The sequence below is a fragment of the Chionomys nivalis genome, chromosome 9, assembly GCF_950005125.1.
Source record: "Chionomys nivalis chromosome 9, mChiNiv1.1, whole genome shotgun sequence".
NCBI lineage: Eukaryota > Metazoa > Chordata > Mammalia > Rodentia > Cricetidae > Chionomys > Chionomys nivalis.
The window spans coordinates 67,987,242-68,001,428 of NC_080094.1; the positions used below are offsets into that span (position 1 = coordinate 67,987,242).

The 14,187-nt window shown below is 43.6% G+C and overlaps 1 protein-coding gene across 1 annotated transcript in view; it reads right to left on the reverse strand.

Annotated features, from left to right (window-relative positions):
* Positions 1-4,667: 4,667 nt before the first annotated feature.
* Dcdc1 (doublecortin domain containing 1) overlaps positions 4,668-14,187 on the reverse strand; it is a 109,630-nt gene continuing 100,110 nt past the window's right edge. The window contains exons 19-20 of the mRNA XM_057781223.1: positions 7,492-7,642; positions 4,668-5,309 (exon numbers count right to left, since the gene is read on the reverse strand). Coding sequence (XP_057637206.1) covers positions 5,182-5,309; positions 7,492-7,642 — 279 coding nt within the window. The 3' untranslated portion in view covers positions 4,668-5,181. The remainder of the gene's footprint in view (positions 5,310-7,491; positions 7,643-14,187) is intronic.

The following is a 14,187-nucleotide window of genomic DNA, read 5'->3' on the forward strand; positions in this document are numbered from 1 at the left end:
AAGGAAATGGTAATGAGCACACACAAGGGCAGTCAGTTAGGTCCAGTCCTGCACACACAGCGTAGGGTCTGGCAGGGACTGGAGAGTGGTCTTCAGATTGGGACTTCCAGCTTGGGCCACCAGCTGACAGTAAACGGCACACTCCTCAGCAAGCCCTGAACTCCTGAGAAAGCTCCTTCAACTGTGGCGACTGCCCATACTTCCTCCCGGGTGCTGGATAAAATGCCACATGCAGGGGCTGGGATCATGACATCTACCAAGGGGCCTGGGACTCTGCATTTCCACCAGGCTTTCCAGGTGCTTCCGTGTGCACTAAATATGGGGACTATTAGGGAAGCATCCCTTGTTCAGTCACGGGTTCTGGGGAGGATTTTTATCTCTTTATTTGTGTATCTGCTCATGTGTGTATGCATGCTTGTTTGTACATGCACATGCAGGAGGCCAGAGGACAACTCTGGGTGTGGTCACTCAGGGGTTGTCTACCTTATTTCCAGGCAGATTCTCTTCTGGCCTGGAACTCACCAATTAGGTAAGGTCAGCCAGTCAACAAACCCCGTCTCCCCTTCTCCAGTACTGGGATTACAACTGTACACTACCAAACCCAGGTTTAAACATGTTCTTTGTTTTAATTAACATAATCACATCCATTTCTCCTATTCATTTTCCTCATATGTCCTTTTCTCTTATGTCCCTACCCTGCTCCAATTTCATAGACTCTTTTTCTTTGATTTCATATAATGATTACATATATACATACACACAGGTGTGTATTGTACAAATACATAATATAACCTGATGAGTCCCTTTACTGTTGGTTGTACATATATAACTTAAAGGGTGACCATTGGTCCCTTGCTCTCTGCATTTTAACCAGTTGTGGTTCTCTGTAATGATCTGTCTATTGCAAAGAGAAATTTCATTTATCTGGGCACATAAGTATTTAGCAAAGTGGTGGTTGTGGGATCTCTTCTGAGACCCATGACTTCACTAGCCCTGGGTAGTTGCCTGGGTTTCTGGTGCCAGGCACGACTTCCCTCCTGTTGAGCATGCCATAAGTCCAATTAGACTGCCAAGACAGGGCCAACGCTATTGCACCTTTGGGGATATCTTTCCAGGCTGGTCATTGCTGCGGCTTACACCCAGCCTTTTTACATAGGTTCTGGGCATCAAATTTTTAGATCCTCATGCTTTGAGGGCAAAAGCGCTTTTCCAATTAAGTCACCTTCTTGGCTAGATTTACATTTTTTAAAATAAAAAATCAGACTTGAAGTTTCGTAGAGGACAAAAGACCAAAGACAAGGAGGAGTAGAGAAGGGGAGAGGAAAGAGCAATAGAAAGGAAACAGATGGGATTCAAGTTTCACACTCTGGGAGGCACTAACCCAAGAGCTCCAGGACATTCCTATCTTCAAGCTGGTCCCTTGAGTAATGCAGCTATCAGAGGCGGTCCTGAAGGTGGTCCAGCCGGCCAGGTGTCTTGGCTGCACAGCTGTGCTTTGGCATCAAAGTCAGCATTCAATTTGTCACCTCTGCTATACAATTAACTAAGGAGCACCTCGTCGTGACAGCTTGACCAGACCTGCCTATCCCGAAGCTGTCAGTACCTGTCTTAGTTAGATTCCTATTGCTGTGAAGAGACACCATGATCACATCAACTCTTAGAAGGAAAACGTTTAACTGAGGGAGCTCGCTTACTGTTTCAGAGGCTCAGTCCATTGTCATCATGGCAGGGAGCCTGGTACCAGGCAAGCAGACGTGGAGCTGGAGGAATAGCTGCGAGTCCTACATCTTGCAACAGGAAGTCGACTGAGATGCCGTGTGGTATCCTGAGCATAGGAAACCTCACAGCCTGCCTCCACAGTGACACACTTCCTCCAACAAAGTCATACCCATGCCAATAAAGCTGTACCTTCTAACAGTGCCTATGAGATTATGAAGGGCAATTACATTCAAATTACCACAATATCCTTCGGAAACCCTTGAGATTTCAGTGTTTAATGAACCACGAGCAATAGTATATTCAATTCAGAATCACCATCTACTTACCTTATGAGCGTAACTTTGGCCTCCGCTCTTTTGCTCTCCTCCCACTCAGTTGCATGGGGACACCAGCACTTCCTCTTTCCTCCTATATTTCTATTTGTATATGTAGTACAGGGTGACAGCCTGTAATACTTTTGCATTACAGGCTGGGAGAATGAAAAGATTCTGTGGCTCGAGAGTGGGAACCCTCTGGATATCTGCTGCTACTTGGAAGGTCCACTGGCTTTTAGCAGCATCAGTTTGGAGTAGGCTGTGTCGAACCTAATTTGCAGTTCCTTATGACTTTGCAGCCCCACACCAAGCCATGCAGGCGGAATTCTGGTTTATCGTGTTGAGAATAAAACTGCTGCTCTCTGGTTCAGGTTACCTAGCTTTGGGAGGAAAGAAAACCTGCTCAGAGCCAGGAGGAAACTGGAGTCCCTGGTCTAATAGACACAACTGAGTATCACTGTCCAAGGGCCCAGATTCTGTTTAGTTGAGAAGATTTGCATCTGATTTTGTTAGATCTAGAATGACACAGACTTGGATGCCCTGATCGTATCCTCCCAAATGATGCCACCCCCTGAACAGCTCATTGGGAAATCACAAATCTCTCGGTGACATTCAGCACATTAGAGCTGTCCCTAGGTTAGCACCCAGAGGCCATAGTTTCTAAAAGAATTTGTGGCAAAAGAGGACAAATTTACCTTCATTTTTTTCGGTTTTGCTTTCTCTTTATTTTGTTGATTTGTAAAATCATATTTAGTAATTATGAGCAATCAAGAAAAAATAGAAATTCGTAGTAACTACATTGAAATACCTTGGTGATTTGAAGCATTGCAGAGTCCTGTCTCACAAAGCACACAGACGCACTCAGGTAGAAGGTTCAGTTACAGTCATGTAACCTCACACGTGTACTATGTATTATCAGCATTGTTAGAATTCTAGTTCTGAAAGTGATTGCCAGTGCAGGTGTCTGTGCTTGACTCCTGGCTCACCTGGAGAGCCAACAGGGACTATGTTTCCGGGGAAGGCTATGGCCTGGAGGGTTCTGCTTTAGTATCTGGTAATAAGTGGCTCTCAGTTGATTAAAAACAAATACTGAAATCTGACATAGGTATGAAATTGATTCAAATTTGATAAACATGTCTCCAGAGGAACTGACTGCATTTATTAGAAGCGCGGGACAAGTCACCGAGTTAAAATAGCTTTTTCCTGTAGTCCTCGCTGAGGGGTAATAACTGCTCCCCAGTTAGACTCAAGCCAGTAAAGAGAGGCAATCAGAAGGGAAAACTCCAGAGTGGTTTAGCTTTATGGAAGTCAGCACTGACTCGGAATGCTGCAGATATTCTAGGCAAGCTGCATCTGCAGTGTGAGTGTGACTGCCTCGCTAGGAAGATGTGATGTGTTGATGGCTGTTAGGTTACATCTAAAATCCCATTTGCTGGCAATAGAGAAGTTCACTTAAGGCTTTTGCCCGATGTCTCCTGGTGCTTGATAGGACGTTGTGTGATATTATCAATTTTCGCTTCAGGCCCGTTCCCACGCAACAGCGAAGACTTCACAAGAATTTGCACATTTGATCTAGGGCGAATGATACCGTTTTTTACAGCGAGGCAACTTTTCCCTGGCAGTAAATGATAGGCGCTTCTGCACCTAAAGAAATGCATGTGTTTTCATAGCATTTTGAAAAAAAAAAAAAAAAAAACATGTTTATTTCCTTCATGGGGGTTGTGATCAAGTCATTTCTCCGCAAGGAAAGACCCAGTTGGTGGGAGTCTTGATGGGCCACCGCCAGGCCATGGGCAAGTACCTTTCTTGTTTTCTTTCAGGACTGTTAGCAAAACAGAAGGAAGCAAAGCAAAGTAAAAGCATCATGTGGTGTTGCCTCCTCCACGGCACACGCTGCCCTGGGCCATCTTTGCTTCTGTCACATCACACGAGAAATGTCTGCCACAGGGCGAACTGCTGCTCACCTGACACCTGAGATTCGGCCGGCATGGTGTCCCAGACAGCAGGGATTCATTCATGCAGCCTGGCTGATCTGCAGACTGGGACTAAATACCAGGCAGGCCTTTTGCAGGAGTTGCCAAGAGCCCCCTTCAGTAGAAATGACACATTGCCTTTCTGTACCATGTTAAAGTGGGTGACTGAGCGGGGAGCCTGGCTGTGCTGTTGTGTGTGTACACACCTAGCTGTTCTGGCAGAACTGTGGCTGGTACGGAGGAAGACAGGGAGGAGGGGCGGTTCCCTGACATCCCACCAGCAACAGAGCCAAGCTCAGGCCTGGCACTGACTCCCATTTTATTTTTTAAATGGTCTTTCCTCTTCCCAGCAACAAATTAATAGGTAAATTCCTCTTGTCCTGTGGAAATGGCATTAAGACTTCAGAGACACAAATATTCACACCCCTCTTCCTTACATGACCTTTCTTTGAAATACTATGTTTAGATCCTTCCTGCATTTATATTGAGAACATGGTCTATGACTTCTTACTACCAATCAGTCACTATAACCACCCACCTTCATTCTCATGAGTGACACCTAACTGCCCTGAGAGAGGCCTGCGGAACTGCAGAAAATCTGGGGAAAAAGAGACAGAGTTCTGTGGTTTTGGTAGCCACCAGCCATTCCAGTTTTATTGGGTATGTGAGGGATTCGAACAGAAGCCCCCAAATCAGAGTAATGGAGCCAGAAAATGCCACTTGAATTTAGGGTTCAGTGGTTGAGAGTCATTTTATTATCAATGTCCTAGCTAGATACATACATGTATGCACATAGACGTATGTTCCTTGATCCTTCTAAGTTACTTTTCAGCAACTTTTATTTTCTCAAAGAAAGTTCACCTAAGACAGTCATCCTCCTTGCATAATTTGTGTTGTTTTGTCGCTGTTCCAGGAGCAGACTCGAGGCATCCAATGCTACTTCACATACAATGAAGGAGACTGAGGGAGCTGGAGGCATAGCGCAGGACGCTCGACACACCACTCAAGTGTATGTCCAGCAGCTAGGTTTAAATCTCAGCAGATGGTGGGAATAAAAGGGACACTGTGTACAGGTTAAAAGGGACAAAAACGGTCATGTCATAACTAGCCCTTGAGAATCTACACATAGCTATATCCATAAAATAACAGCACAAGTTATGAAACTCTGCTTGAAGTTAGTTGTGTGGCTGCAGGAGAGATACCAGCTTCATGGAGGGTGACACCACAATATCTGTGGCTTCGCGGCCCTGCTGCCTGCGGATTCTGGCATAATTCGCTTTGATTTCCACCAGCTGCTGCTTTTCTGTTAAAAGAAAAGCACATGGATATTCAGAGACAGGTCAACGTGTTTATAGAGTTCAAGTATAGAATTAACGTGCAGGGTGATGAGGGCATCCAGGCTCCCTTGGCAATCCTTGTGTTCTCATTACACACTTCCTGCGCTCACACCGTCAGGTACATGCTGCTGTTCTTTGGATGTCTGTGCAATTGTGGGGGGGGCACTAGAGTGTGGTGATACCTTGTTTGTGCTCTAACAAATAAAGCTTGCCAGGAGATTTGAGTGTGGAGCTAGCCACTAGTTAACCATAGAGGCCAGGCAGTGGTGGCACACACCTTTAATCCCAGCACTTGGATCTCATGTGTTTGTTCCCAGTAATTGGGAGGCACATGCCTTTATTCCCAGCACTAGGAAAGATGGGAGACAGGAAGAGATACTGATGGGCACAGAGAGAAATATAAGGAGGGAGGAGCCAGGAGTTCATCCCCTTCCATGTTGAGGCGTTGACGGGTAAGAAGTGGCTATGGCATGCTCCTTTGTCTCTCTGATCTTTAAGCATTTTCCCAAATTTCTGATTCAAGATTTTTGTTACTAAAACAAATTAGAATTTACAGTACATTAGAGAAGACTTCTTTCCAAACAATACAATGTCTGAATAGGAAGCTCACATTGGAGTGTGGTACAAAGACCAAGTCCACTGAAAAGCTGGAAATCCAGGCATTGTGAACAGCGTTTGGCCTTTACTGCAAAGGACGCAAAGTATTCTTAAGTGTTGAGGATGTGAGAAAAAGACGCCATTGAGAAAGCTTCTGTTTTGTTTTGCCAATGTAATTCATTTTAAAAAATCAATATAGTACATCTGCTTGTTAATTTTTGCATTATTGTGTATGAAATAAATAATTATCATGTTTTGAGACTCTCAGAATGTCTTATTTCTCACACATCCTTTAGCTAGTAGGTCACAGAAAAAAAAAGTCACATGTGGAATGATTAATTAGCTAAATATGTCATAGTGAATAAAATACATTCAAAAGCACTTTTTTTATTTTTCAAGTATTTGGAAAATGTAGATTCCTATTAGATGATACTTTTATTTTACTTCATGGAAACAACAAAATGGCTTTCAAAAAAAATCAGGTTTAAAGGAATACTTAAATTTGCTTCTGTGACCAATCATACTGCCCAGAATAAACATGACTCACTTCTGTGACCAATCATATTGCTTAGACAGTCATGACTTCCTGGAAAGAATTCAGGCAACTGGGGGAAGCCACAAACCCTTCACCAGGAAGGCGACATGGAGCATCTATTTCCACAGGCCAGGAGCCAGGTTTGACGTCACAGAAATGTGTGCTTATAAAACTGAAGATCTGAAAATGAAGGTTTGTCTGCACAGACTTGTAGACATGCTTAGCAAAGAGAAAAATGGTAGGGAGACTACCATTTAAATTTCTAATTTTCTCCCTCCCCCTCCTACTCCCGGGAAGGCAGTCTGGATTTTCCTGTGTGTGTGTGTGTGTGTGTGCACGCGCGCGCGCGGGGGTTGGACACTCTTTGTGATAACTCTCCTGAAGCAGACATAGCTTCATTCATCAGTCAGACCCAGTAAGCACTACGAAGCCAGGAGGGCCATGCTGAGAGCAGAAAAGACTGAGCTGTGAGGAAGAAAGACTGAGCCAACGCCTGCTGTCGCTGCACCCATTTCCTCACTGTCACCGTTTGAAAGGTGCTCACTGTCATGGTTGATATTGAGGGTGACTTCCTGGCTGCAGCTGCAAAGTGACCTGCAATGACCTTTGCTTCAGGGCATTCTCTGCCATGATGGGCAGTACCCCCAGGCATTTGGTGACAGCAATAAGGAAAGTAACTGGTGTGTTTACATTCACAACTAAACTGGAGGCTCTCAGGACAGGAAGTCTTGTGTATAGTTCTGACAGGGTGTACACTTTGAGAATACAGAAAGCTGTCAACTTTTACAAACGACAGCAAACTTTGCCATTTCTTAGAGTAAACCACGTGACGATGGTTTTTCAAGCACACACAGATGTGAACGTCACCTTCATCACGTGGAATAGCACGGCATGAAGACTGTAATTACTAAAATTCATCCAACAGTGTTCAGAGTTCAGCAGGCAAGGGCTCTGCAAAGAAGGCTAAATGCTCTTACTCTTCAAGACCTTGATAAAAGAGGAGGTGTCACCCATACCTTTTGAGGTCATAAAGCCACGTCCTGCAGATGCGCAGACAGTCATATCCTTCTCTATGCTGTCCCATGACTGAATGAGCTCCCCGTTTGAGGTGTACAGGGTTTTGGCAGGGTGGGACATTTTCAGGCGAGCAGTGCACTCATCCAGCAACTGAAACACAAAGGGACAACCATATTTGAATGACAAATATCGCAAAATAGTTATTACAACGCTTTGTTTTGAGACAAGGTTTCATGTAACACAGGCTCTTAGCCTCCAACTCACTATGTGGTTGAAGATGACCTTGAACTTCTGATCCTCCTTCTTCTACCTCTTGAGAACTGGGATTACAGGTGTGCACCACCAGGCTGGGTTTCTGTGTTACCAGTCTCAGGGCTTCATAAATATTGGGCAAACACTCTACCAAAGGAACTATATCTCAATCCTCTAAAGCAGTGGTGCTCAACCTTCCTAATGCTGTGACCCTTTAATACAGTTCCACAATGTTATGGTGAGCCCCAATCATAAAATTATCTCACTGCTATTTTATTGATGGACCAAAAATCTGATTCCATGCACATAAAACTGCCACAAATCTGACTGTGAAAAGGTGTCAGTCACAAAAGTTGTCAATTTTCATGAAGTTGATTAATAGTCTTGTACAGCTGCAGTCAAAATGTCCATATGATGATTTTATAGGGGGGAAAAGGACTTCCATGATTTGTTTACAAGATTCAATAAATAATAATACTGCACTAAAATATGATAGCAAAATGAAATAGTGAGTAACTGTCACTTTCAGGTAGCAAACTATGTTATAAATTGACAATAGTTTTAAAAGCGTTAAGTGCTGCAGCCCACTAAACAGCCCAGTGATCTCTAGAAGAGTGTGGTGCCTTCTAAACCGGCATTGCAGTTCCACGGGGACCAAGGCTAGCCAGTAAACAAAGCTGAGAGAGTCATTTTAAGCCAACAAAGATGAAAATATTTTCAATTAAATTTTCAGCAGAAAAAAAATCCACATAGTTGTTAAAAGAAAAACAAACATAAAAATTTAAAATAAAAATCACTGAATCTTGTTATAACCTTGATATAGTGAAAAATTATCTAAAAATCTTAAAAGCAACAAATAAACATATCATTGATTACTTCTTGTATGTTTTCAAAATAAAAAAAAAAACATAGACAAGTGGAAAGTCGGATGCACGCCACCATGGGTCTGATAGTCACGTGAAACGACAGAAAAAAGCATCTCTTATCAACATGCAAAATGCATTCGATAGCAAACTTCAAAATTTCATAAGAGACCTGGAGAACTCATGATGTTATATTGTTCTTCAGAACAGAATGCTCAGAATTAAAACACAAAACCTGTCAATATTCTCTGTGTAAGTCACTGAGACAAATAAGCTAATATCAGCCTCCACCATCTCTCTTCAGTCATATGTGCATGTGTGTGTGTGTGTGTGTGTGTGTGTAAATGCACATAGGTGCCCATGTGTGGAAACCAGACGCCAACCTTGAACACAATCTGTCACTTCACACCTTTTCTTTAATATAACTTTTTTATTGATTCTTTGGGAATTTCACACTGTATACCCCAATCCCACTCATTTCCCAGTTCTTCCATGTTTACCCTCTGCCCTTGTAGCCTCTCCCCCAAAAAGAAAATTTTAAAAAAAAAGAAAGAAAAAGAAAAACATTTCACTTCTCTATCCCTCCTGCCTTTCCATCATGCATTCGTCATAGTGGCCTTGGGAGCTGTGATGTGTCACAGAGTAGACCCTGTGGTCCGAACAGATTTACTTGCAAATGTTCATTGTAATGAGTTGTTGGTCTGGTTCTAGACCACCAGCTTCTGGTACATCATCAATACTGGACCCTCACCAAAACTTTCCCCAGATAATCTGCTGTTGCCCTAAGTCTTGGAGATCCTGTGGCTATGCCTCACACACTCCAGCAGGTCATAGATGGAGTAGGAGCTGGAGTGTGCCAACTCAAAACCTTGGATGTGGGCCAAGATGGTAGCTGAGTTAGTCAGTATGGGCCTCCACAGGACTGCCCCACTCAGGCGAGGGGCAGGTCCAGCTCTCTCATGCCCACACCATCGGGGCGAGCTCTCCTTGTGGTGGGAGGTGAGACTAGTTCTTCCTTGTGGCAGCCAGCGGGGGTTGGGGGGCAGTTCTCCCAGGGCCATTGAAGGTCAGACCAGCTCTCCTGTGCCCACACCACTGGGGCCAGTTCTGAGGGTTGGGAGCTCTCACACCAAGGGAGCTGGCGAGAGGAAAGACCAGTTCCCCCATGCCCAGGTCACCATGGCCAGCTCTCCCATAGTGTCCAGTGATAATATGGGCCACTGACATCAACACAGACTCCAGCTGCGGTAGGACCACAGACCCAGATATGGCCCTCGACCACAGCTCAGTCCAGACATTCCATGGCACTGGTATTGCCCTGTGGCAGCATGGCCTTCGGACACTAATTGTCATAAATCCCATTTCAACCGTCTTTGAAGATGAAACCTCAAAGAGACACATGAGGTTAAACATGGGTATGAAGGAGGGGCTTAACCTAATAGGGATGGTTTCTTTATAAGAAACAAAGCCCCTTTTTCCATCACACAAAGAAAAGGTTTTGCGAGAACAGAGCTAGAAGGGGGCCCTCAGCAAGCAGTGGGAAGGCATGTTGGCAGAAGCAGGAGGTTGCTAGTCATGCTAGAACCACAGTCAGAAAAGCTGAAAAGGAAGTCAAGCTATCTATAAAGTCTCATCCCCAGAGACCTACTTCCTTCAGGAGATGGGGCCTCCTGAAGGTTCTACAACCTTCTCAGACAGTGCCACCTTCTAAGACCAGGTGTCTGAAGGTTCTACAACCTTCTCAAACAATGCCATCTTCTAAGACCAGGTATCTGAAGGTTCTACAACCTTCTCAGACAATGCCATCTTCTAAGACCAGGTGTCTGAAGGTTCTACAACCTTCTCAGACAGTGCCACCTGCTAGGGACAAGATGTCTGAAAGTTCTACAACCTTCTTAGACAATGCCACCTACTGTCCAAACACCTAAGCCTGAGAGGGGAAAAACCACAACACATCCCAAGAAGACAGTCATCCATCTCCTACTCCTTGATGTAAGTGTCGTCTGCTTGCCACAACACATCAATGCCAACACTCATGCCTGTGCTTGGCACTTCTCCTCATCCACACTTCCTCTTCCTCAGCTGCTGATGCATAACTCCTTTCTCAGATCTGTCAGAGGTGACAAGGGACTCCTTTGCATTATTGTTCCTTATCTGAGGGATAAAGTTTCCTTTTCTTGATGGCTGAACTGAACTTCCACTAACCCGACCTTCATCTCTTTTGTTAGCCCTTCTCCAAGAAGGTGACCAGTTCCCTTATCACAGAAGAACAATCTGACTTTATCATAAAAAACCCAGAACATACAAACACACAAGAAAGAAAAATAAAAGTAACCCATGATCCAGCCCAATCAAAAATGAATACTGAGAGCAGTTAAGTCCTTCCTCGCTGCTTTCAATTTACAGTGTATGTGCATATAGAATCTAATTCCATGTGCCTTACATTATGTTTATTTTACTTAGTGTATCTCAGCCATATTTGTTGTTTTTATTCTCTCTTAAAGTTGATTTTAATTGAGTTATGATATTCCTTCCTACGTGCTATAATTCACTTAACCAATTTCCGATTGATAAACTTAGAATTGTTTCTAGTTTATCTCTATTGAAAACACTTCTGTGATTAATATCTCTAGCAAACAAACTTTGCATAGGTTCATGAAATGATCTTGGGGCAGGTTAAGGTTCAAGTGTGAAATACCACCCCTACAGTCTCATGGGCTTTAATACCATTCCGCAACTGGTGGCTGTAGTTGGTGGAATCTTTAAGAAGCAAGGCCTTGCTGGCTGAAGTAGGGCTCTAGGGGTAGGCCTTTGAAAGTTCTCTGCTTCCTTATCTGCTGAAATGTGAGAAACAACACGTACATGCTTCTGTCACCATGGTCTCCATGATGGACCTCTGCTCTGACGGACTTAACCATGTGCTTAAATCAAGTCTTTCTCTCATAAGTGCGCCTGCCCATTATTTTGTCACGGTGACAAAGAAGCTAATGTAGATGCATTCAGAAGTGCATTTACTTATGAGATGTATAACCAAGTGCGTCTTCTCTAAAACATTCAGTTTCCATCAACATGAGAGTGCCTATTTCTCTGTACCCAGTTAAAGCCTGAATATAGTTTCATTCTCTGTATCAACTTGAGGAGACAGCCTAGAAGGAGACAGATGAGAGGCTACTTCTGTGAGAGCTGGTGAAAGAGAGATTAAGAAGAGTAAAACAAAAAACAAGACTTTATCTAAAGAAAGGAACACATGCAAGTTGATTCTGAAATTCACAAAAGAAGTAGAGGGTCCTGGAAAGAGCGAAGACAGTATAGTATATACAATGGTGTACTCAGTATAGTCTGTACTCAGAGGAGCAAGCTGAACACAGCCGCCATGGCACAGCCTTAGTCCAGAAGAGGACTCAGAAGCTGTCTCCAAAAGGTAACCTGGATGAAACAGTCAGTCCTACACCCAGAGCAAGCCCACAGTCTTCATGGGCTTTAGTCTAGCTGCAGGATGTGTTCCACCGTGGGGAAAAAATCCAATTTGATCACGTCATGTGACTCAGAGGTCAGTGGCCTGGGGCTATTTTGAAACAGGATGTTTGGTTAAAACCAGGCTACCCTGTGGACCTGAGAGTAGGGCACATCCTCAGGATAGGGAGCCTTGATTTGGTCGGACACAGAACCTGTGTGGAAGGAGGCTCAGCGAGGCAGTGGTAGAGTACAGGCCATCAGTGAGCTGAAAGATGAAGGTAGCAGGGGGCTGGCTATGGCTGGGAAGTACACAGAGAAAAATAGGCCCACCGAAAGTGACCCGAGACAGATCTGATCCGAAAATCACCCTGGGGTTTAATAGCTCTGAGCCAGCAGGTAGGTCAAATTCTGGAGCCAACTCTCTGTCATCCTCTGATGTTGCAGGGGTATATACCCACAGGGCCAACATCCCTCCTGTAGGCTGACTGGTAGTCAGGAGACCCTGAAAGTACAAAGGCAGGCCCTCTGTCTGCACCCACCCCAGTACTGAGGTACTAGATTCTTCCATCAAAAAGTGGGCTAATGAATTCAATAGGCCATTATCAAAAGAAGAAATATAAATAAACAGCAAATACCATATAATGTATTTTATATCTTTAGTCATCGGGGAAAGAAGAATAACTACCACCAAGAAAAAAAAAAAAAAAACAGCAAGCATTGGAGAAGATGGGGGTGGGTGGATAGGAGCCTTTATATATGACTGGTAGGAATATAAACTGGTGAAACCACTATGAAGATCAATATGGAGGGTCCTCACAAAACTGAAATTTGAACAAAATGGCCCAGCTATTCCATTGACAGATATACAGCCAAAGGAAACTGAGTCAGCATACCACAGAGGTGCTTACGCCTCCACATTCACGAAAGCCAGCGAATGGAACCAGCCCAGGTGTCCACTCATCACCAGAGGAACGGATAAAGAAACTGTAGCACATGCACACAAAGAGATATTATGCAAACATAAAGAATAATGAAATTACGACATTTGCAGATTAACGGATGCAACCAGGAAATCATATTAAACAAGTTTATGTCAGACCCTGGAAGGCAAATATTGCATGTTTCCTCAGACATGGAACCTAATTTTTAAATTATATACGAGGATGCGTATATGTATGTGTCTAGGTTTGTAGATCATGGAACTAGAAGGGGCTCAGGAGAGGGAAGTAATGGAATTTAAGGGATACAGAAGATAGAGAGAGCAAAGAGTACACGTGAAAGGAAAACGAATCAGGACTACTGGGCTGGACAGGGACCAGGGAAGTGGAGTGGAGATGCCCTGATTAGAGAGAGAGGATAGCAGAGGGGGAAACTGAGAACAAAGTACAACACGTATGTATGAAGACTCCCTGAAGGCTGGCAGGTGGTGGTGAAGGCCTTTAATCCCAGCACTCGGACACAGAGACATGAATCTGTGCGTTCAAGGCCAGCCTGGTCTACAGAGGGAGTTCCAAAATAGCCAGGGATACACAGAGAAACCCTGTCTCAAAAAAAGACAAAAACTAACCAACTGAACTAACAACCAACCAACCAAACAAACAAACAAAAAAAATAAAACCATCACCACCCTCAAAAAAAAGAAAAAGAAAAAGAAAAAAAAAACCCTGAAGAAATCAACTCAATACTGTTTATGCTAACTTAAAAATTAATTTAAAGATAGTAACAAAGACCAGTATATAATTTATATTAAAGAAACCTGTCAAATATAGTCAATATTGCCAAGAATGTCATTAAAGCACATAAACTCATTTTGACATAATGGATTGCTTTGTTCTAGAATATAATAATCTACATTAAACAAGTTGCCTCTGAGTGTAATGAGTCTTTGTCATCCTGACATCATAATTTAATGAGATCCTGTGGCACACGCTCTCTACTACTGATGTTAACCTGTCAATTACACAGTGTTTTCAGAGTTTATAAATATCTGCTCACAGACGTAAATTAAAATGATACTTCCCAGCTTCCAGCACTGTAGCTTCCATATAGAAAGTTCATGAAAGTTATACGATCATGGAACCGTAGGTAGGGAGTGCCTTCCATTCCCGACAGTGTAAGCCACGT